This window comes from Odontesthes bonariensis, chromosome 18 (genome assembly GCF_027942865.1).
Source record: "Odontesthes bonariensis isolate fOdoBon6 chromosome 18, fOdoBon6.hap1, whole genome shotgun sequence".
NCBI classification, from domain to species: domain Eukaryota; kingdom Metazoa; phylum Chordata; class Actinopteri; order Atheriniformes; family Atherinopsidae; genus Odontesthes; species Odontesthes bonariensis.
In genome coordinates this window covers 2,277,094-2,300,665 of record NC_134523.1, presented here as the reverse complement: position 1 = coordinate 2,300,665, position 23,572 = coordinate 2,277,094, and the positions used below count along the sequence as shown (strand labels likewise).

Below are 23,572 nucleotides of genomic sequence, written 5' to 3'. Positions count from 1 at the left end.
TTCATTCACTGACGGATAATTCAAACTGTTTTACACAATTATGAATTCAAATCAAGAAAATTGACAAAACTAGACTTTTTATCTCTTCTCAGATGTGAGAATTTCCATCTTTTTGCTTCTCCTCCGGAGCTCGGTGGTGGAAATCAGTTCGCTTTTCAAGCTTAATCATTTAATGACTAGATACTCCACAGAAGCTCCTATTCTCAGGGACATAATTTAAAGTTAAGGAGGGTCGAGAGGATCGGCTGATGAAGAAGAGTTAGCAGAAAAGTAATTTTTCTAATTTGAGAGGAGTGAATGGAAGTGGGAGGACAGAGGGAAATATGAGGATTGAGGGAAGATGAGGAGGAGGAAGATAAGAAGGCAGCGAGGGAACACCGTGTCTCTTGTGCTCGCTGTGGTTACGTAACGTTACCTCCCGCCTGCTGCTGGTGGCGCAGGTGGAGGTGGGCAGCAGCACGAACCTCGGGAGGAAGAAGCGTCGTTCATCAGATAAACGTCAAAGCTCAACAGCTGCTTTTTCAACTGAAACTCAAGATTTCACAACAACCTCAAAGTCGCATCAAAACGGCTCAACTGACAGACAAGATGAGTTTTATTCTGACAGCTGGTTCATCTTGATGCCAGATTTTAAGATTTGATCGTTGTTTCATAAAGGTAAATACATTTTATTTTTGTTCTGGGCTTTAAAGAGACATCATTTTCATGTTAAATTACCTGATTTTAATTTAATTTCAAACAGCGATCAGTCTGCTGTGGTTTGTTGTTTTAAAAAGCTGAAGGTTAATCAGAGGCACTGACTCAGAAACTTCTCTGGTAGACGGTGAACAGGGTTGTCTGTTGTGACACGGCCCTCTGTGTTTACGTGCTGCATCAGCCATGCATATGAAAGAACATGAATGCGCTGCATGAGCTATAAAAGCAGATGGTTGTCTGCTGGCATCTGTAGGGAGAGAAACCAGAGAGCCTCAAAGCAGCTGCAGGAAAGCCCAGAGGGAGTCTGCAGAGCTGGCCAACGTTGTCTGTAGGCGAGGCCGCTGCAAGCTAGAACACGGCTAACAACAAACTGTAACAACGGGTCGTAACAAGTTAACATCGAACTGTAACAGCATGCCGTAACACAATAAACAACAGGCTGTAACACAGTTAACAACTGGCTGTAACACAGTTAACAACAGGCTGTAACACAGTTGACAACATGCTGTAACAACAGGCTGTAACACAGTTAACAACAGGCTGTAACAGTTAACAACATGCTGTAACAACAGGCTGTAACACAGTTAACAACAGGCTGTAACACAGTTAACAACATGCTGTAACACAGTTAACAACAGGCTGTAACACAGTTAACAACATGCTGTAACAACAGGCTGTAACAGTTAACAACATGCTGTAACAACAGGCTGTAACACAGTTAACAACATGCTGTAACAACAGGCTGTAACAGTTAACAACATGCTGTAACAACAGGCTGTAACACAGTTAGCAACATGCTGTAACACAGTTAGCAACAGGCTGTAACACAGTTAACAACATGCTGTAACACAGTTAGCAACATGCTGTAACACAGTTAGCAACAGGCTGTAACACAGTTAACAACATGCTGTAACAACAGGCTGTAACACAGTTAACAACATGCTGTAACAACAGGCTGTAACACAGTTAACAACATGCTGTAACAACAGGCTGTAACACAGTTAACAACATGCTGTAACAACAGGCTGTAACACAGTTAACAACATGCTGTAACACAGTTAACAACAAGCTGTAACACAGTAAACAACAAGCTGTAACACAGTAAACAACAGGCTGAGCAGAATGCTGTAACACAAATAAAACAGGTTGTAACAACAGACTGTAACACAGTTAACAACATGCTGTAACAACAGGCTGTAACAACATGCTGTAACAACAGGCTGGAACACAGTTAACAACATGCTGTAACACAGTTAACAACATGCTGTAACACAGTTAACAGCATGCTGTAACAACATGCTGTAACACAGTTAACAACATGCTGTAACACAGTTAACAGCATGCTGTAACAACATGCTGTAACACAGTTAACAGCATGCTGTAACAACATGCTGTAACACAGTTAACAGCATGCTGTAACAACAGGCTGTAACACAGTTAACAGCATGCTGTAACAACATGCTGTAACAACATGCTGTAACACAGTTAACAGCATGCTGTAACACAGTTAACAACATGCTGTAACACAGTTAACAGCATGCTGTAACAACATGCTGTAACACAGTTAACAACATGCTGTAACAACATGCTGTAACACAGTTAACAACATGCTGTAACAACATGCTGTAACACAGTTAACAACATGCTGTAACACAGTTAACAACATGCTGTAACACAGTTAACAGCATGCTGTAACAACATGCTGTAACACAGTTAACAACATGCTGTAACACAGTTAACAACATGCTGTAACAACATGCTGTAACACAGTTAACAACATGCTGTAACAACATGCTGTAACACAGTTAACAGCATGCTGTAACACAGTTAACAACATGCTGTAACAACATGCTGTAACACAGTTAACAACATGCTGTAACAACATGCTGTAACAACATGCTGTAACACAGTTAACAACATGCTGTAACACAGTTAACAGCATGCTGTAACAACATGCTGTAACACAGTTAACAGCATGCTGTAACACAGTTAACAACATGCTGTAACAACATGCTGTAACACAGTTAACAACATGCTGTAACACAGTTAACAGCATGCTGTAACAACATGCTGTAACACAGTTAACAGCATGCTGTAACACAGTTAACAACATGCTGTAACACAGTTAACAGCATGCTGTAACAACATGCTGTAACACAGTTAACAACATGCTGTAACAACATGCTGTAACACAGTTAACAACATGCTGTAACACAGTTAACAGCATGCTGTAACAACATGCTGTAACACAGTTAACAGCATGCTGTAACACAGTTAACAACATGCTGTAACACAGTTAACAGCATGCTGTAACAACATGCTGTAACACAGTTAACAACATGCTGTAACACAGTTAACAACATGCTGTAACAACATGCTGTAACAACATGCTGCTGTAACAACATGCTGTAACACAGTTAACAGCATGCTGTAACAACAGGCTGTAACACAGTTAACAACAGGCTGTAACAACATGCTGTAACACAGTAAACAACAGGCTGAGCAGAATGCTGTAACACAACAAACAGGTTGTAACAACAGACTGTAACACAGTTAACAACATGCTGTAACAACATGCTGTAACACAGTAAACAACAAAATGTAACACAGTAAACAACAGGCTGAGCAGAATGCTGTAACACAACAAACAGGCCGTAACAACAGACTGTAACACAGTTAACAACATGCTGTAACACAGTTAACAACATGCTGTAACAACAGGCTGTAACACAGTTAACAACATGCTGTAACACAGTAAACAACAGGCTGTAACAACATGCTGTAACACAGTTAACAACATGCTGTAACAACATGCTGTAACAACATGCTGTAACAACATGCTGTAACACAGTTAACAACATGCTGTAACACAGTAAACAACAAAATGTAACACAGTAAACAACAGGCTGAGCAGAATGCTGTAACACAACAAACAGGCCGTAACAACAGACTGTAACACAGTTAACAACATGCTGTAACACAGTTAACAACATGCTGTAACAACAGGCTGTAACACAGTTAACAACATGCTGTAACACAGTAAACAACAGGCTGAGCAGAATGCTGTAACACAACAAACAGGCCGTAACAACAGACTGTAACACAGTTAACAACATGCTGTAACAACATGCTGTAACAACATGCTGTAACAACATGCTGTAACACAGTTAACAACATGCTGTAACACAGTTAACAACATGCTGTAACACAGTTAACAACATGCTGTAACAACAGGCTGTAACACAGTTAACAACAGGCTGCAACAACAGACTGTAACACAGTTAACAACATGCTGTAACACAGTTAACAACATGCTGTAACACAGTAAACAACATGCTGTAACACAGTAAACAACAAGCTGTAACACAGTAAACAACAAGCTGTAACACAGTTAACAACATGCTGTAACAACAGACTGTAACACAGTTAACAACATGCTGCAACAACAGACTGTAACACAGTTAACAACAGGCTGTAACACAGTTAACAACATGCTGTAACACAGTTAACAACATGCTGTAACACAGTAAACAACATGCTGTAACACAGTAAACAACATGCTGTAACAACATGCTGTAACAACAGGCTGTAACACAGTAAACAACAAGCTGTAACACAGTTAACAACATGCTGTAACAACAGACTGTAACACAGTTAACAACAGGCTGCAACAACAGACTGTAACACAGTTAACAACATGCTGTAACAACAGGCTGTAACGCAGTAAACAACAAGCTGTAACACAGTTAACAACATGCTGTAACAACAGACTGTAACACAGTTAACAACAGGCTGTAACACAGTTAACAACATGCTGTAACACAGTTAACAACATGCTGTAACACAGTTAACAACATGCTGTAACACAGTTAACAACATGCTGTAACACAGTAAACAACAAGCTGTAACACAGTAAACAACAGGCTGTAACACAGTTAACAACATGCTGTAACAACATGCTGTAACACAGTTAACAACATGCTGTAACACAGTTAACAACATGCTGTAACACAGTTAACAACATGCTGTAACAACAGGCTGTAACAACAGGCTGTAACACAGTTAACAACATGCTGTAACACAGTTAAAAACATGCTGTAACACAGTTAGCAACAGGCTGTAACACAGTTAACAACATGCTGTAACAACATGCTGTAACACAGTTAACAACATGCTGTAACAACAGGCTGTAACACAGTTAACAACATGCTGTAACAACAGACTGTAACACAGTTAACAACATGCTGCAACAACAGACTGTAACACAGTTAACAACAGGCTGTAACACAGTTAACAACATGCTGTAACACAGTTAACAACATGCTGTAACACAGTAAACAACATGCTGTAACACAGTAAACAACATGCTGTAACAACATGCTGTAACACAGTTAACAACATGCTGTAACAACATGCTGTAACACAGTTAACAACATGCTGTAACAACAGACTGTAACACAGTTAACAACATGCTGCAACAACAGACTGTAACACAGTTAACAACAGGCTGTAACACAGTTAACAACATGCTGTAACACAGTTAACAACATGCTGTAACACAGTAAACAACATGCTGTAACACAGTAAACAACATGCTGTAACAACATGCTGTAACAACAGGCTGTAACACAGTAAACAACAAGCTGTAACACAGTTAACAACATGCTGTAACAACAGACTGTAACACAGTTAACAACAGGCTGCAACAACAGACTGTAACACAGTTAACAACATGCTGTAACAACAGGCTGTAACGCAGTAAACAACAAGCTGTAACACAGTTAACAACATGCTGTAACAACAGACTGTAACACAGTTAACAACAGGCTGTAACACAGTTAACAACATGCTGTAACAGTTAACAACATGCTGTAACACAGTTAACAACATGCTGTAACACAGTTAACAACATGCTGTAACACAGTAAACAACAAGCTGTAACACAGTAAACAACAGGCTGTAACACAGTTAACAACATGCTGTAACAACATGCTGTAACACAGTTAACAACATGCTGTAACACAGTTAACAACATGCTGTAACACAGTTAACAACATGCTGTAACAACAGGCTGTAACAACAGGCTGTAACACAGTTAACAACATGCTGTAACACAGTTAAAAACATGCTGTAACACAGTTAGCAACAGGCTGTAACACAGTTAACAACATGCTGTAACAACATGCTGTAACACAGTTAACAACATGCTGTAACAACAGGCTGTAACACAGTTAACAACATGCTGTAACACAGTTAACAACATGCTGTAACACAGTTAACAACAGGCTGTAACAACAGGCTGTAACACAGTTAACAACATGCTGTAACACAGTTAAAAACATGCTGTAACACAGTTAGCAACAGGCTGTAACACAGTTAACAACAGGCTGTAACAACAGGCTGTAACACAGTTAACAACATGCTGTAACACAGTTAAAAACATGCTGTAACACAGTTAGCAACAGGCTGTAACACAGTTAACAACATGCTGTAACACAGTTAACAACATGCTGTAACACAGTTAACAACATGCTGTAACACAGTTAACAACATGCTGTAACACAGTAAACAACAAGCTGTAACACAGTAAACAACAGGCTGTAACACAGTTAACAACATGCTGTAACAACATGCTGTAACACAGTTAACAACATGCTGTAACACAGTTAACAACATGCTGTAACACAGTTAACAACGTGCTGTAACAACAGGCTGTAACAACAGGCTGTAACACAGTTAACAACATGCTGTAACACAGTTAGCAACAGGCTGTAACACAGTTAACAACATGCTGTAACAACATGCTGTAACACAGTTAACAACATGCTGTAACAACATGCTGTAACACAGTTAACAACATGCTGTAACAACAGGCTGTAACAACAGGCTGTAACACAGTTAACAACATGCTGTAACACAGTTAAAAACATGCTGTAACACAGTTAGCAACAGGCTGTAACACAGTTAACAACATGCTGTAACAACATGCTGTAACACAGTTAACAACATGCTGTAACAACAGGCTGTAACACAGTTAACAACATGCTGTAACACAGTTAACAACATGCTGTAACAACATGCTGTAACAACAGGCTGTAACACAGTTAACAACATGCTGTAACACAGTTAACAACATGCTGTAACAACATGCTGTAACACAGTTAACAACATGCTGTAACACAGTTAACAACATGCTGTAACAACATGCTGTAACACAGTTAACAACATGCTGTAACACAGTTAACAACATGCTGTAACAACATGCTGTAACACAGTTAACAACATGCTGTAACAACAGGCTGTAACACAGTTAACAACATGCTTTAACAACATGCTGTAACACAGTTAACAACAGGCTGTAACACAGTTAACAACAGGCTGTAACAACATGCTGTAACACAGTTAACAACAGGCTGTAACACAGTTAACAACAGGCTGTAACACAGTTAACAACAGGCTGTAACACAGTTAACAACATGCTGTAACACAGTTAACAACATGCTGTAACACAGTTAACAACAGGCTGTAACACAGTTAACAACATGCTGTAACAACAAGCTGTAACACAGTTAACAACATGCTGTAACACAGTTAACAACAGGCTGTAACACAGTTAACAACATGCTGTAACAACAAGCTGTAACACAGTTAACAACATGCTGTAACAACAGGCTGTAACACAGTTAACAACATGCTGTAACAACAGGCTGTAACACAGTTAACAACATGCTGTAACAACAGGCTGTAACACAGTTAACAACATGCTGTAACAACAGGCTGTAACACAGTTAACAACATGCTGTAACAACATGCTGTAACAACAGGCTGTAACACAGTTAACAACATGCTGTAACAACATGCTGTAACACAGTTAACAACATGCTGTAACAACATGCTGTAACACAATTAACAACATGCTGTAACAACAGGCTGTAACACAGTTAACAACAGGCTGTAACACAGTTAGCAACAGGCTGTAACACAGTTAGCAACAGGCTGTAACACAGTTAACAACATGCTGTAACAACATGCTGTAACACAGTTAACAACATGCTGTAACAACATGCTGTAACACAATTAACAACATGCTGTAACACAGTTAACAACAGGCTGTAACACAGTTAGCAACAGGCTGTAACACAGTTAACAACATGCTGTAACACAGTTAGCAACAGGCTGTAACACAGTTAACAACATGCTGTAACAACATGCTGTAACACAGTTAACAACATGCTGTAACAACATGCTGTAACACAATTAACAACATGCTGTAACAACATGCTGTAACACAATTAACAACATGCTGTAACAGTTAACAACATGCTGTAACACAGTTAACAACAGGCTGTAACACAGTTAACAACATGCTGTAACAACATGCTGTAACAACATGCTGTAACACAGTTAACAACATGCTGTAACACAGTTAACAACATGCTGTAACAACATGCTGTAACACAGTTAACAACATGCTGTAACAACATGCTGTAACACAGTTAACAACATGCTGTAACAACATGCTGTAACAACATGCTGTAACAACATGCTGTAACACAGTTAACAACATGCTGTAACAACATGCTGTAACAACATGCTGTAACAACATGCTGTAACACAGTTAACAACATGCTGTAACAACATGCTGTAACACAATTAACAACATGCTGTAACAGTTAACAACATGCTGTAACACAGTTAACAACAGGCTGTAACACAGTTAACAACATGCTGTAACAACAGGCTGTAACACAGTTAACAACATGCTGTAACAACATGCTGTAACAACATGCTGTAACACAGTTAACAACATGCTGTAACACAGTTAACAACATGCTGTAACAACAGGCTGTAACACAGTTAACAACATGCTGTAACACAGTTAACAACATGCTGTAACACAGTTAACAACATGCTGTAACAACAGGCTGTAACAACATGCTGTAACACAGTTAGCAACAGGCTGTAACACAGTTAACAACATGCTGTAACAACATGCTGTAACACAGTTAACAACATGCTGTAACAACATGCTGTAACACAGTTAACAACATGCTGTAACAACATGCTGTAACACAGTTAACAACATGCTGTAACAACATGCTGTAACAACATGCTGTAACACAGTTAACAACATGCTGTAACAACATGCTGTAACACAGTTAACAACATGCTGTAACAACATGCTGTAACAACATGCTGTAACAACATGCTGTAACAACATGCTGTAACAACATGCTGTAACAACAGGCTGTAACAACATGCTGTAACACAGTTAGCAACAGGCTGTAACACAGTTAACAACATGCTGTAACAACATGCTGTAACACAGTTAACAACATGCTGTAACAACATGCTGTAACACAGTTAACAACATGCTGTAACAACATGCTGTAACACAGTTAACAACATGCTGTAACAACATGCTGTAACACAATTAACAACATGCTGTAACAGTTAACAACATGCTGTAACACAGTTAACAACAGGCTGTAACACAGTTAGCAACAGGCTGTAACACAGTTAACAACATGCTGTAACACAGTTAGCAACAGGCTGTAACACAGTTAACAACATGCTGTAACAACATGCTGTAACACAGTTAACAACATGCTGTAACAACATGCTGTAACACAATTAACAACATGCTGTAACAACATGCTGTAACACAATTAACAACATGCTGTAACAGTTAACAACATGCTGTAACACAGTTAACAACAGGCTGTAACACAGTTAACAACATGCTGTAACAACATGCTGTAACAACATGCTGTAACACAGTTAACAACATGCTGTAACACAGTTAACAACATGCTGTAACAACATGCTGTAACACAGTTAACAACATGCTGTAACAACATGCTGTAACACAGTTAACAACATGCTGTAACAACATGCTGTAACAACATGCTGTAACAACATGCTGTAACAACATGCTGTAACAACATGCTGTAACAACATGCTGTAACACAGTTAACAACATGCTGTAACAACATGCTGTAACAACATGCTGTAACACAGTTAACAACATGCTGTAACAACATGCTGTAACACAATTAACAACATGCTGTAACAGTTAACAACATGCTGTAACACAGTTAACAACAGGCTGTAACACAGTTAACAACATGCTGTAACAACAGGCTGTAACACAGTTAACAACATGCTGTAACAACATGCTGTAACAACATGCTGTAACACAGTTAACAACATGCTGTAACACAGTTAACAACATGCTGTAACAACAGGCTGTAACACAGTTAACAACATGCTGTAACACAGTTAACAACATGCTGTAACACAGTTAACAACATGCTGTAACAACAGGCTGTAACAACATGCTGTAACACAGTTAGCAACAGGCTGTAACACAGTTAACAACATGCTGTAACAACATGCTGTAACACAGTTAACAACATGCTGTAACAACATGCTGTAACACAGTTAACAACATGCTGTAACAACATGCTGTAACACAGTTAACAACATGCTGTAACAACATGCTGTAACAACATGCTGTAACACAGTTAACAACATGCTGTAACAACATGCTGTAACACAGTTAACAACATGCTGTAACAACATGCTGTAACAACATGCTGTAACAACATGCTGTAACAACATGCTGTAACAACAGGCTGTAACAACATGCTGTAACACAGTTAGCAACAGGCTGTAACACAGTTAACAACATGCTGTAACAACATGCTGTAACACAGTTAACAACATGCTGTAACAACATGCTGTAACACAGTTAACAACATGCTGTAACAACATGCTGTAACACAGTTAACAACATGCTGTAACAACATGCTGTAACAACATGCTGTAACACAGTTAACAACATGCTGTAACAACATGCTGTAACAACATGCTGTAACACAGTTAACAACATGCTGTAACAACATGCTGTAACAACATGCTGTAACAACATGCTGTAACAACATGCTGTAACAACATGCTGTAACACAGTTAACAACATGCTGTAACAACATGCTGTAACAACATGCTGTAACACAGTTAACAACATGCTGTAACAACATGCTGTAACACAGTTAACAACATGCTGTAACAACATGCTGTAACACAGTTAACAACATGCTGTAACACAGTTAACAACATGCTGTAACAACATGCTGTAACACAGTTAACAACATGCTGTAACAACATGCTGTAACACAGTTAACAACATGCTGTAACAACATGCTGTAACACAGTTAACAACATGCTGTAACACAGTTAACAACAGGCTGTAACACAGTTAACAACATGCTGTAACAACATGCTGTAACAACAGGCTGTAACAACAGGCTGTAACAACAGGCTGTAACACAGTTAACAACATGCTGTAACAACATGCTGTAACACAAAAAAATTCTTCATTCTTCTGTCTTTTTCATAACAAAAACAATTTTTTCCTGTCAAAGACTTATTTTCATGGATATGAAATTCAAATGAACTCAAATTATTGTGAAAATTAGCAACTTTTGGATAAGTGCTCCAAGTGTGAATTATCACTTATTAGAAAATAATTTTTGTATCTCCAAGATTCATAAAGCTTTGACCCAACCGTTCATATGATAGACTGCTCAGCCTCTGTCAAGGTAAACTTTAAAATACTCTAACTCTGTACAGAAATCTAAGCACTTATATGCAAAAAAGCTTTCCTAAGGCATTATTTGAACTCATAGAATACTGAAACTTTATGTCAGGAAATCCCAACAATTGTTTGTTTGTTCCTGAGAGCTTTACTGAGCAAAAAATACAATAAAAATCAGAATAATGAATTCTTTCAATCTGCTCATCATACGAACAAAAAAACGGTTTCATCACCTAAATTTAGCTGTTTTTCATGCCCTTGATGATAAAAAAAAATTAAATAATGCTTCTTTGAACAAATAAGTAATTTAATCTTTAAAAAAAAGGAATCTAAACAGCAGAATTTATGCTCTAAAACTGTTAAAACTGAAAGTGATTTATTTTTAATGCTGCAGACAATGAGCTGGTGTTCAGGTTGTGTTGACAGAAAACTAATTAGTCGAAAAGGTAAATATGTGGTCACTTCTAATGGATCATACTACTCCGAAACACAAATTTTTTGTGCAGTAAACTGAATTGAGGAAAGTTTAATGGGTTTTCGGCTCTCAGCGGCATCTCGGCTCCTCCCTGAAATGTTTGAGGCAGCAGATGGAGAGACGACGGGCGGAGGAGGAGAAGCTGAAGCTGAGCCCGAGCAGCATCTCGCTGCTGTTTTATAAGATGATCAATGACCTCACGTCCCTCCGGGTCCTTATTTCCTGACAGGCTCGCTGCCTTTTGTTCCCCTCGCTGCCTCTCGCTGTCCTGGCCTCAGAAGCACCAGATCTAATTAAGACTTTTCCTGGAAGATAGTTTCTGATTCTGCACAGAGGACGGCACCGTGATTAGAATCTGAGAAACTGGACCAGCAGCTGCCAGGTGGACGAGTTAGAGTCCTCTGATTGTGTTTCAGAGTTATAAAAATCTCACCGAGTTATCACCAGAGATGAGCCTCAGCAGATAACTGGGCGGATTGGAAGAGTTACTCAGATACTTAAAGGGACAGTTCGCCTCTTCTGACATGAAGCTGTGTGACATCCCATATCAGCAACATCATTTCTGAACATCTTCTTACCCCCTGCTGCGTCCTGTGAGCAGAGTTCCAGCCTCGTTTTGGTGTTGATGAAGGTAGTCCGGCTAGTTGGCTGGGGTTTAAAAAATAAAGCGTTTTGCTTCTCAGAACAATATGCGTTCAACAGAGTAATACATTTGCATCCCAAAACGGTTCTCCAGGAAAAAGTCAGACCTCACAATCGCTTGGCCCTATTTTCTCTCCCTTCGTATCACTGCCTGCTGCCGCCTGCCGACAGCCGCGCCTGTTACGCTGTTTGCTGCTCGGAAGCAGGGGACTGCTCGCTCTGTGCTTCAGTCTGCACAGCAGGGAAAGGAAAGGAAACAAGGAAAGAAAAGAGAAGGAAAGGAAAAAAGGAAAGGAAACAAAAGGAAAGGAAAGGAAAGGAAAGGAAAGGAAACTAAACGAAAGCAAAGGAAAGGAAAGGAAAGGAAAGGAAACTAAACAAAAGGAAAGGAAAGGAAACAAGGAAAGGAAAGACGAGGAAAGGAAACTAAACGAAAGCAAAGAGAAGGAAAGGAAACAAAAGGAAAGGACAGGAAAGACAAGGAAAGAAAAGAGAAGGAAAGGAAAGACAAGGAAAGGAAACTAAATGAAAGGAAAGGAAAGGAAACAAGGACAGGAAACAAAAGGAAAGGAAAGACGAGGAAAGGAAAGAGAAGGAAAGGAAACTAAACAAAAGGAAAGGAAAGGAAACTAAACGAAATTAAAGAGAAGGAAAGGAAACGAAACGAAAGGACAGGAAAGAAAAGGAAAGGAAACTAAAGAAAAGAAAAGGAAAGGAAAGGAAAGGAAAGGAAACTAAATGAAAGCAAAGGAAAGGTCTGACTTTTTCCTGGAGAACCATTTTGTGATGCAAATGTATTACTCTGTTGAACGCATATTGTTCTGAGAAGCAAAACGCTTTATTTTTTAAACCCCAGCCAACTAGCCGGACTACCTTCATCAACACCAAAACGAGGCTGGAACTCTGCTCACAGGACGCAGCAGGGGGTAAGAAGATGTTCAGAAATGATGCTGCTGATATGGGATGTTACACAGCTTCATGTCAGAAGAGGCGAACTGTCCCTTTAAGTACCAGGATGTTATGTTAACATAGTTGCTACAGCTAAAAGTACTCAAGTTTCTGCAAAGGAGAAGGTTTGCTGGTCCTGCTGGTCAGATGACAGAAATAAATACGTTAAAACGGGAAGAAATTCTAAATATTCCAGCTTAAACAGCTAACAATTGGATGTTTTTCTGTATTTACTGTATTTATTCAGCCGTTTCTGTATTTATGTGTTCATCTGGGATGGTTCTGGACCGGGTTCAGTGGAATGAGTGTAACCCTGATTAAGGAGGTCAGAGGTCAGCGGCACCATCAGCGGCTCAGCTATCATTAGCTCAGATGTTCCCACAGAGATGAGGCTGAGCTGACTCACTGCTTATTCTGGCCTTCAGCTGCCAACACAAACTCCAGCGAGCGTGTTGATCCGGCCGCCAGCTTTTCACCAGCGGTGACGCAGCACAAACTGTGCGGCCTCGGTAAATATCGGTGATTTTCTCAGCCTCCTCTGTAAAAACCCAAAGAGTTCCCCACAATGACTAATCCAAAAGTAAAGCAGAGGGAGCTTCCTCTTTGCTCTGCTCGGAGGTCGAAGGCACTCGGCCACATGCTGATGCAACACCTGGCTGGTTGTTTACGGGACGCAGCCGGCATGGTGACCGGTGACCAGCCGGCTTCCATGGCACACTTTGACCCCAGAAACCTGCAGAAACTCGGCTCATTCTTTGGAATATATACATATATACAGCCAGCATAGTCACACAATATGGCAACACCAGCCCTGAGCTGTCAGAGAGCCTGAGGCGTTCCCCTGAGCTCTAAGCGCTCCAGATACCGATGTGATAGGATCATAGCATCTGTGGGAAGCGAGCCCGACACCCACAGGGCCCAAAGGGTCCTTTGCTAAGGTACCAGGAGAGCGCACTCTATGTTAGAAAGGTGGTGTTAATGTTATGGCTGATTGGTGTATATGTGTGTACACACATATATATATATATATTAGGGCTGGGCAACGATTAAATTTTTAATCTAATTAATCACATGATTTCCCTGATTAATCACGATTAATCGCATTTGTACGCAGAATCCAAAAATGAATCCAAAAGTAGCGTATAGCTTTTAGCATTTAGCTTTATTTTAAATGTGCTGCCATATGAATGAAAGTGCCATAACATTTGTTGTGCAAACACACTTTTAACATCAGCATCTTTCTGTAGTTTTTATGTAGAAGCCTCGCTCCACTGTCTGTTTCCTTGAATGACTTGCTGCTATCGGTTGTGTGCCAGTTAGCTTAGCACGATAGCACAACGTCAACGCTACAGCATCTCAGCAGAAAGCAGCCGGTTCACATATCGAGTCCACTGAGCGGAACAAACACAAGGGAACATTTCACGTTAGCATTTTAATGGAAATCAGTCGGCTTGTTAGCTGAGAAGGATGCTAGCAGAGAACAGAGGGAAGCTAGCAGATAACAGAAGGAAGCTAGCAGAGAACAGAGGGAAGCTAGCAGAGAACAGAAGGAAGCTAGCAGAGAACAGAAGGAAGCTAGCAGAGAACAGAAGGAAGCTAGCAGAGAACAGAAGGAAGCTAGCAGAGAACAGAGGGAAGCTAGCAGAGAACAGAAGGAAGCTAGCAGAGAATAGAAGGAAGCTAGCAGAGAACGGAAGGAAGCTAGCAGATAACAGAAGGAAGCTAGCAGAGAACAGAAGGAAGCTAGCAGAGAACAGAAGGAAGCTAGCAGATAACAGAAGGAAGCTAGCAGAGAACAGAAGGAAGCTAGCAGAGAACAGAAGGAAGCTAGCAGAGAACAGAAGGAAGCTAGCAGAGAACAGAAGGAAGCTTGCAGAGAACAGAAGGATGCTAGCAGAGAACAGAAGGATGCTAGCAGAGAACGGAGGGAAGCTAGCAGAGAACGGAAGGAAGCTAGCAGAGAACGGAAGGAAGCTAGCAGAGAACGGAAGGAAGCTAGCAGAGAACAGAAGGAAGCTAGCAGAGAACAGAAGGAAGCTAGCAGAGAACGGAAGGAAGCTAGCAGAGAGCAGAAGGAAGCTAGCAGAGAACGGAAGGAAGCTAGCAGAGAACAGAAGGAAGCTAGCAGAGAACGGAAGGAAGCTAGCAGAGAACAGAAGGAAGCTAGCAGAGAACAGAAGGAAGCTAGCAGAGAACAGAAGGAAGCTAGCAGAGAACAGAAGGAAGCTAGCAGAGAACAGAAGGAAGCTAGCAGAGAACAGGAGGATGCTAACAGAGAACAGACAAGAACAACAACAATTAAGAGCACTAAGGATAGATAAATAAATAAATAAATGAATAATAAAAAAGAGGTAGACAAATAAATACTATAATAATAATAACAATACATAACAATAATAATACATAGAATTAAAACTGCGAGCAGTAATATCGGCCCTCGCAGCCAAGTGCCGCTCCGGCCTTACGACCGCCTGAGTGCCGGCACCGCCGCCCCGACGTGGTCATCAACGCCGTCACGCGTCTCCCGCACCCGTCCACCGGGCGGAGCGTGTGAGAAATCTCCCAAATCGCCTTCAGTGCACGACACAAGTGGCACGTGCTCAAAGTTGGACCAATATCCGACCTTCCAGACAGGAGTTATTGTCGCTTCCTGTTTTGTGGGGGCGGGGTTTAGTGATGTCAGAAATGTACCACGCCAATGTGTCAAGCGCTGCTACATAATAATGCACAAAAAATATGGTGCAGATCGGATGATGTCTCAGGGAGATATAGCTGTTTACATGATATAGGGAGTTAGTTCAAATACGAGGTGTGTAAATCTGAAAAATGGCCAAAATTTGCCCTTTGATCCAAAATGGCCGCCTCCTTGTACATTTCAGAGCATACCTCCAAGAGACTTTTGTTCTTGCTATGAGGCGTTAGGTGGCGCTGTAGAGCAGTTTGGCCACGCCCACTTTCGAGTACATATTAAAATCATGCGATTTCACGCGGGGGACAATTTTGGGTGAAGTTTGTTGAGTTTTCGAATACGTTTAGGCCTCCCCATTTGCGTTTCCGCGTGGAGAAGAATAAAGAATCGTAATAATAACAGTGAAATCCTTCATATACAATAGGCAGGCCTAAATAATACTAATAATAATTACATAAACATGTTAAACAACGTTTGAATGTGTGAGTTATGTAGACTCATTGATTCATCTTAAAACACACGTCTGAATCAATGACTCTACATAACTCACAAATTCAACACCGAACTCATTAAGAACTGTTTTTGCACTCATCTCTGCACAAATCTGAACATTCAATTTGCACTAATGTTATACTTACACTACTCAAAATCCACTGCATACTATAATTTTAGTCATAGAATACATCAAGGACCTTTACATTTACTTTGCACATACATATACTTATTTTACTTACTTCTACATATGCCACTTTACTTCTGATGTCGATGTCAGAGACTTTGTATATATATATATATATATATATATATATATATATATATATATATATATATATATATATATATGTATCTCCACATTGTGCTGTCACTCTGATTACTGGTTACCATAGTTTATTTCTTCCTTGTATTAAAGTGTTAAGTTAAGTTGAATGCTACCGCTGCGCTGCACTATTGAGTTTGAGAGAAACGTCATTTCAGGCCTGTGTATGTCCTGTACGTATACAGATCTGACAATAAAGTTGACTTTGACTTTGACTTGAACATTTAAATCTGTTCCTGAATCATATTTTAGTTCGAATCTGGGAGAATGTGATCATTTAGTGACTGAAAACAAAAGAAAAGATGCAACTTCACCCTGAAAAAGGAAGCGAAAGAACAGCTGTGGGATCAGAAGTCGCTCCCTCTGTTGAGTGAGCGCTGAGGCATCGGACGCCTCCCCCTGCAGCAGGGAGGGAGGCCGGGGGGAGGGAGGGAGGCCGGGGGGAGGGAGGGAGGCCGGGGGGAGGGAGGGAGGCCGGCCGGGGGGAGGGAGGCAGGCCGGGGGGAGGGAGGGAGGCCGCCCGGGGGGAGGATCCCCTGGAGGTGCCGGAGCTGGTTTCAGTTACGTCAGCCGGGCCTCTCCTCCCCCCTCGCCCTTACAGGAATTCCCCTCCTCGTCACATTATTCTGAGGAAACCGCAGGCGGCGCCCCGCCCCGCCGCTCAGCCACAGCTGATAGGGCGGAAACACACACTTGTGACTGCTTGTGTTGACAAGGAGAGAGAGAGAGTGTGTGTGCACGTCTCTGTCGAGTTCCCCAAACAAAAGGAGTCGCCGAGTGTTTGTCCACAGAGTCCCGACAGGGAGAAGCGAACATTTTGTCCTGCAGAGCGAAAACTGTCCCAAAGTCCTGCTCGTCTCGGGCTGCCGGAGTCCAACCGAACAAAGACCGGAAGCAGTCGGCGGCTGTCACTCACTCAGGGCGCCGCGGTAACCAGCAGGGAGTCGCCGGTGGGACGGCTGAGCCTGCGGGATCCGCTCTGTTGTTGTTGTCGTGGATGTTTGGCTTTGACGAGCCTGCAGGACTTCTTCAGGCTGCTCTGAGTAAGTCCTGAGTTACGTCTGGAGTTTACAATAAATCTCACTTCCACTCGGGGCTTTAGTGTTGTGCATCAAAGCAGATGAACCAGGACTGAGTACTAATGCAGTAACATCAGGGCTGTAACTTCCACATATATCACTGTTATTATTGTGGAGTCTTCCTGCTACACTGGAAAAAATGCCCCTCCAAAAATAAGTAAAAAAATAACAAATAAAAGACGTTTTTGCTTGAAATAAGCAAAAAAATCTGCCAATGGAACTAGTGAAAATCGGCTTGTCAAGATTTCTTGAAATAAAATGTGATATTTAGGACTTTTGAGATAAAAGTGATCTTGAAATTAGCTTAAAAACCTCTTCAAATGAAAAAAAAAAGCTTGTTTCATGTGAAATGTGACTCAAAACAATTTGTTTTCAAGACTTTTTCATTCAACAAGATATTCCAGATGTATTGTCTTCAAACAAGTCCCTATATCTGGCTGAAATGGTGCTTGTTAGGCAGTTGTGTCTTATATTAAGTGTAATGAGATACTCAATGAGACAGATATACTTGGTAAGATTTAGATTTTTTCCAGTGTACTCGGTTTGATTCGTGTCAGTTAAAACCACCTGTGAGGACTTCTCTGAGGCTAAAGAAGCGTGTTTTTTCATGTTTAATATTTACCTGGAACGACTGAAAACACCTTGGTAGGATGGGTCTTTATCAGGCTAGGAAAGCCTCCCTCCATGCATTCAGTGGGCGTTGGTCACCGAAGCGCATCCTTGTAATTTCACCAAAGGGTTAAATCCTTCCATTTTATTTAATTTTTAATTTTATTTTATCCACAGCCAGTAACTTCCTGTGGTCTCTGCTGGTGGTCTGGTCTTCCCAGCTGGAATATTATCTACCAAGCAAATAAAATCCTACTTTAGTCAGCATGAGAAGAAGTTAGCTTGGAGCTAGGCTAGTTGTTTTCCTCAGTTTCCTGTCTTTATGCTAGGCTAAGCTAAGCCTACTGGTTGCAGACGTCCTGCACAGACTCAACCTGAACGCATGAAACTGCTCAGTTGTTGTGAACTTATAACCTTTAATCACCATTAGAGGTATTTAGCTTGGAGCTAGAGTAGTTAAATATTTAACAGAAAGTAGTCGTTTAGATCCCCGACGTGTTGAAAACCTGACAAAATACCGGCTGTTTACAATTTTGTTCCCACAAATTCGGGGCTACTAAAGCTAGCTGCAGTGAGCTAACGCACTTCCTGTTATTTTCACAAAATAAAATACCCGTTGCCTTTTATCACAGGGAAAGCCATTACCATACAATTGGTGCTTTTGTTTTGAAAACAGGAAGTGAACCTACCCTCGTTGTAGCTAGCTTGAAACTGCCGTTTTGACAGGAAATGACGATCGGCGACGTCACGTTACGTTGCATCTTGGGTAGTTTGAGTATGAGTAGTAACCTCATGATGCATACCCAACATTTCAGAGAATCTAGTATGCATCCGGGAACTTCTCGCTTACTCAAACTCGCATACTAACTCAGAAAGTTAGTATGAGTAGTAGGAGAAGTATGCGGTTTGGAACACAGCCAAAGTGACTTACCAGTTGGGAACAACAGCTTATTGTTAGCTTTAATGCTACATCCTCATAGCTTTGGATAAAAGTGTCTGCTAAATGCATAAACATAACAACATGCTGTAGTTTAAGTTAATTCAGAAGCAGAATTAAATCTGTTTAAAAGACGAGTAGAACCGGTCCAGAAGTCCAGAGTCGGGCTGAGTTGGGTGTGTTAGGAGAGGATAGCAGCTGGGAGCTGGTTCCACCATCATGGAACCACCAGTCAGAACAGGCTGGACTGAGACGGCCATGTTTGTAGGGATGGCAGAATAAATGAATGTGTTAAAAGTTAAAAGAAGACGCCTGACTGCAAGTCAACAGACATCTTCCCTACTTCCTGTCTCCACGATACAATCTGACAGACGGAGAAAAGAGAAGTGATCACTTCATTAATATTCTCATCATCATTTATTTATTCTGTACTTTCGGTGCTCCGTACAGAAGTTAACAAACACATTTTCCATGTTGTTTCAAACTGAAACTGAAAGTGTGTTTTCATGTTGCTCGATGGTTAGAAGCTCCGGCGCTTCTGTCGCTTTAACGAACCGTTTAAAGGGCCGATGCGGAGTTTACTCGCTTCGAGGTGAAAACACGAGGACGCTGTCGACACTTCAGAAAAGCAGAAGCTGATTCTGACTCGAGGCGCTGATGGACGCAGTTTGACGTGCAGCTCGTTTCTACTTCCAGTTTTTTTTTGGTGAAGTTGGTGTTTGTTCTCAGTGACTAAAGCAGGATTTGTTCTGAACTCATCGTCTTTTTTTATGAAATATGAAGGACGAGTTAATAGAAAAAAGGATGAAAATAAAGGAAGAGACGATACATTTCAACTCTAAGTTGGAGGTTTGATCCATCAAATGTGTTTTTCAGAAAACTGAGGTCTTAATAGTTTCATGCTGAGACGTTTTAAAGGTTTCTGGAAAAATGTTTCACTAAAACTTTAAACTTCTCAGCTTCTCAGAGGTTAAACTAACAGCTTTCATGGTGGAGTATTGATCAGTATTGATCAGGCTTGATCAGTATTGTTCAGTATTGTTCAGGCTTGTTGTCATATTTGTTGCATCATTTTGAACGGGTTCCTCCTGGAACGTCCTGTCCAGCGTTATGACTAACGTGGGTGTAGCCTCTGATGTTCTCTGTTTCTGTTGTCACATATCTGATGATCCTGTTTAACCAGAGGTTTTGGGCTTGGTGAGAAGAAGTTAGTAACTGAGGCTGAGGATGAGTCCTTCGACCTGATACTTTACATTTTGACTCTTGTAAGAACTTTAATTTAAAGCAGGAATGACAGGAGCAGTGAAAACATTGATGACCTTGTTAGAGTAGCACCTGGCACCTAGCTGCTATATAATCTCTATAATCAGGCCTGCATCAACACAGCTGTCTTAACGTGAACCATTCATTGGTTTATTTTCTGAAAATGCAACAAATTTAAGTGTTGAACTGGATGTAAAAAGAACAAAACCAAGTTTTAGTGTCATATTCAGATATATTTTAAAGGGCGGGGTAGTTCTGGTGACATTTCAACAAAAAATTAGCCACTATTTGTCCAATGCAATAAACACAAGTTGCCTCAGCTTCCTTCTGTTCTCCGCTAGCTTCCTTCTGTTCTCCGCTAGCTTCCTTCTGTTCTCCGCTAGCTTCCTTCTGTTCTCCGCTAGCTTCTTGCCGTTCTCTGTTAGCTTCCTTCTGTTCTCTGTTAGCTTCTTTCCGTTCTCTGTTAGCTTCCTTCTGTTCTCTGTTAGCTTCCTTCTGTTCTCTGTTAGCTTCTTTCTGTTCTCTGTTAGCTTCCTTCTGTTCTCTGCTAGCTTCCTTCTGTTCTCTGTTAGCTTCTTTCCGTTCTCTGTTAGCTTCCTTCTGTTCTCTGCTAGCTTCTTTCCGTTCTCTGTTAGCTTCCTTCCGTTCTCTGCTAGCTTCCTTCTGTTCTCTGTTAGCTTCCTTCTGTTCTCTGCTAGCTTCCTTCTGTTCTGTTAGCTTCTTTCCGTTCTCTGTTAGCTTCCTTCTGTTCTCTGTTAGCTTCCTTCTGTTCTCTGCTACCTTCTTTCCGTTCTCTGTTAGCTTCCTTCTGTTCTCTGTTAGTTTCCTTCTGTTCTCTGCTAGCTTCCTTCTGTTCTCTGTTAGCTTCCTTCTGTTCTCTGCTAGCTTCTTTCCGTTCTCTGTTAGCTTCCTTCTGTTCTCTGTTAGTTTCTTTCCGTTCTCTGTTAGCTTCTTTCTGTTCTCTGCTAGCTTCCTTCTGTTCTCTGTTAGTTTCTTTCCGTTCTCTGTTAGCTTCCTTCCGTTCTCTGCTAGCTTCCTTCCGTTCTCTGCTAGCTTCCTTCTGTTCTCTTCTAGCTTCCTTCTGTTCTCTGCTAGCTTCCTTCTGTTCTCTGCTAGCTTCCTTCTGTTCTCTGCTAGCTTTCTTCTGTTCTCTGCTAGCTTCCTTCTGTTCTCTGCTAGCTTCCTCCTGTTTTCTGCTAGCTTCTTTCCGTTCTCTGCTAGCTTCCTTCTGTTCTCTGCTAGCTTCCTTCTGTTCTCTCCTAGCTTCCTTATGTTCTCTGCTAGCTTCCTTATGTTCTCTGCTAGCTTCCTTCCGTTCTCTGCTAGCTTCCTTCTGTTCTCTGCTAGCTTCCTTCTGTTCTCTCCTAGCTTCCTTATGTTCTCTGCTAGCTTCCTTATGTTCTCTGCTAGCTTCCTTCCGTTCTCTGCTAGCTTCCTTCTGTTCTCTGCTAGCTTCCTTCTGTTCTCTCCTAGCTTCCTTATGTTCTCTGCTAGCTTCCTTATGTTCTCTGCTAGCTTCCTTCTGTTCTCTGCTAGCTTCCTTCTGTTCTCTGCTAGCTTCCTTCTGTTCTCTCCTAGCTTCCTTATGTTCTCTGCTAGCTTCCTTATGTTCTCTGCTAGCTTCCTTCCGTTCTCTGCTAGCTTCCTTCTGTTCTCTGCTAGCTTCCTTCTGTTCTCTGCTAGCTTTCTTCTGTTCTCTGCTAGCTTCCTTCTGTTCTCTGCTAGCTTCCTCCTGTTTTCTGCTAGCTTCTTTCCGTTCTCTGCTAGCTTCCTTCTGTTCTCTGCTAGCTTCCTTCTGTTCTCTCCTAGCTTCCTTATGTTCTCTGCTAGCTTCCTTATGTTCTCTGCTAGCTTCCTTCCGTTCTCTGCTAGCTTCCTTCTGTTCTCTGCTAGCTTCCTTCTGTTCTCTCCTAGCTTCCTTATGTTCTCTGCTAGCTTCCTTATGTTCTCTGCTAGCTTCCTTCCGTTCTCTGCTAGCTTCCTTCTGTTCTCTGCTAGCTTCCTTCTGTTCTGTGCTAGCTTCCTTCTGTTCTCTGCTAGCTTCCTTCTGTTCTCTCCTAGCTTCCTTATGTTCTCTCCTAGCTTCCTTATGTTCTCTGCTAGCTTCCTTCTGTTCTCTGCTAGCTTCCTTATGTTCTCTCCTAGCTTCCTTATGTTCTCTGCTAGCTTCCTTATGTTCTCTGCTAGCGTCCTTCTGTTCTCTGTTTACAAAATAAAAGCCTGTGAGCAACAGACTTTTACAATAATAAAATAAATTAAACCTGCGTTAATGTGCGATAAAATATTTATCGGCGTTAAAAATAATTAACACGTTAACGCGATAATAACGAGTTAACTCGCCCAGTCCTGCTTAAAATGCTTTCTCAGTGTTATAATTATCGCTCAGTATGTTTTCAAATGTAAAAAACTGGGCTTAAGTTCACATGAACTCTCTTATCTAATTGAATTCCAATTTGCCTGAATTGGACTTTATTATTTAAGTGCCTTGAGATGACATTTGTTGTATTTGGCGCTATATAAATAAAAATTAATTGAATTGAAGTTGCAGAATTTCACATGAAAATATAAAACATTTAAGACTAAAGGACCCAAACAGAAAAAAAGAGGAGCTTCTTTCTGCATTTGGACGGCGTCTGAAGGCAGAAGCTGAACGCCTAAAGGAGCCGATGTTCGCTCCATCCTGCACCATCAGAGCCCACACGCCCCCCCGCAGGCTTCTGGTTACATCAGGTTTGCACAGGGGTGCCCACGCAGCCCCGATAATCAGCGGCCTCCACCTCCAGCTTCCTGTGGGGGCAGCAGCTCGGCTCAGATCAA

General features: G+C 41.2%; 1 protein-coding gene across 2 annotated transcripts in view; it reads left to right on the top strand.

Moving 5' to 3' along the window:
• Nucleotides 1-23,572, top strand: part of hivep1 (HIVEP zinc finger 1) — an 85,726-nt gene that overhangs the window by 38,047 nt on the left and 24,107 nt on the right. Inside the window, exon 1 of one of the 2 annotated variants that reach the window (XM_075450500.1) lies at nt 17,558-17,910. The exons of the other annotated variant lie outside the window; for it this stretch is intronic. Coding sequence (XP_075306615.1) covers nt 17,865-17,910 — 46 coding nt within the window. The 5' untranslated portion in view covers nt 17,558-17,864. Of the gene's footprint in view, nt 1-17,557; nt 17,911-23,572 lie in introns of those variants that run through there. 2 annotated transcript variants of the gene reach the window in all.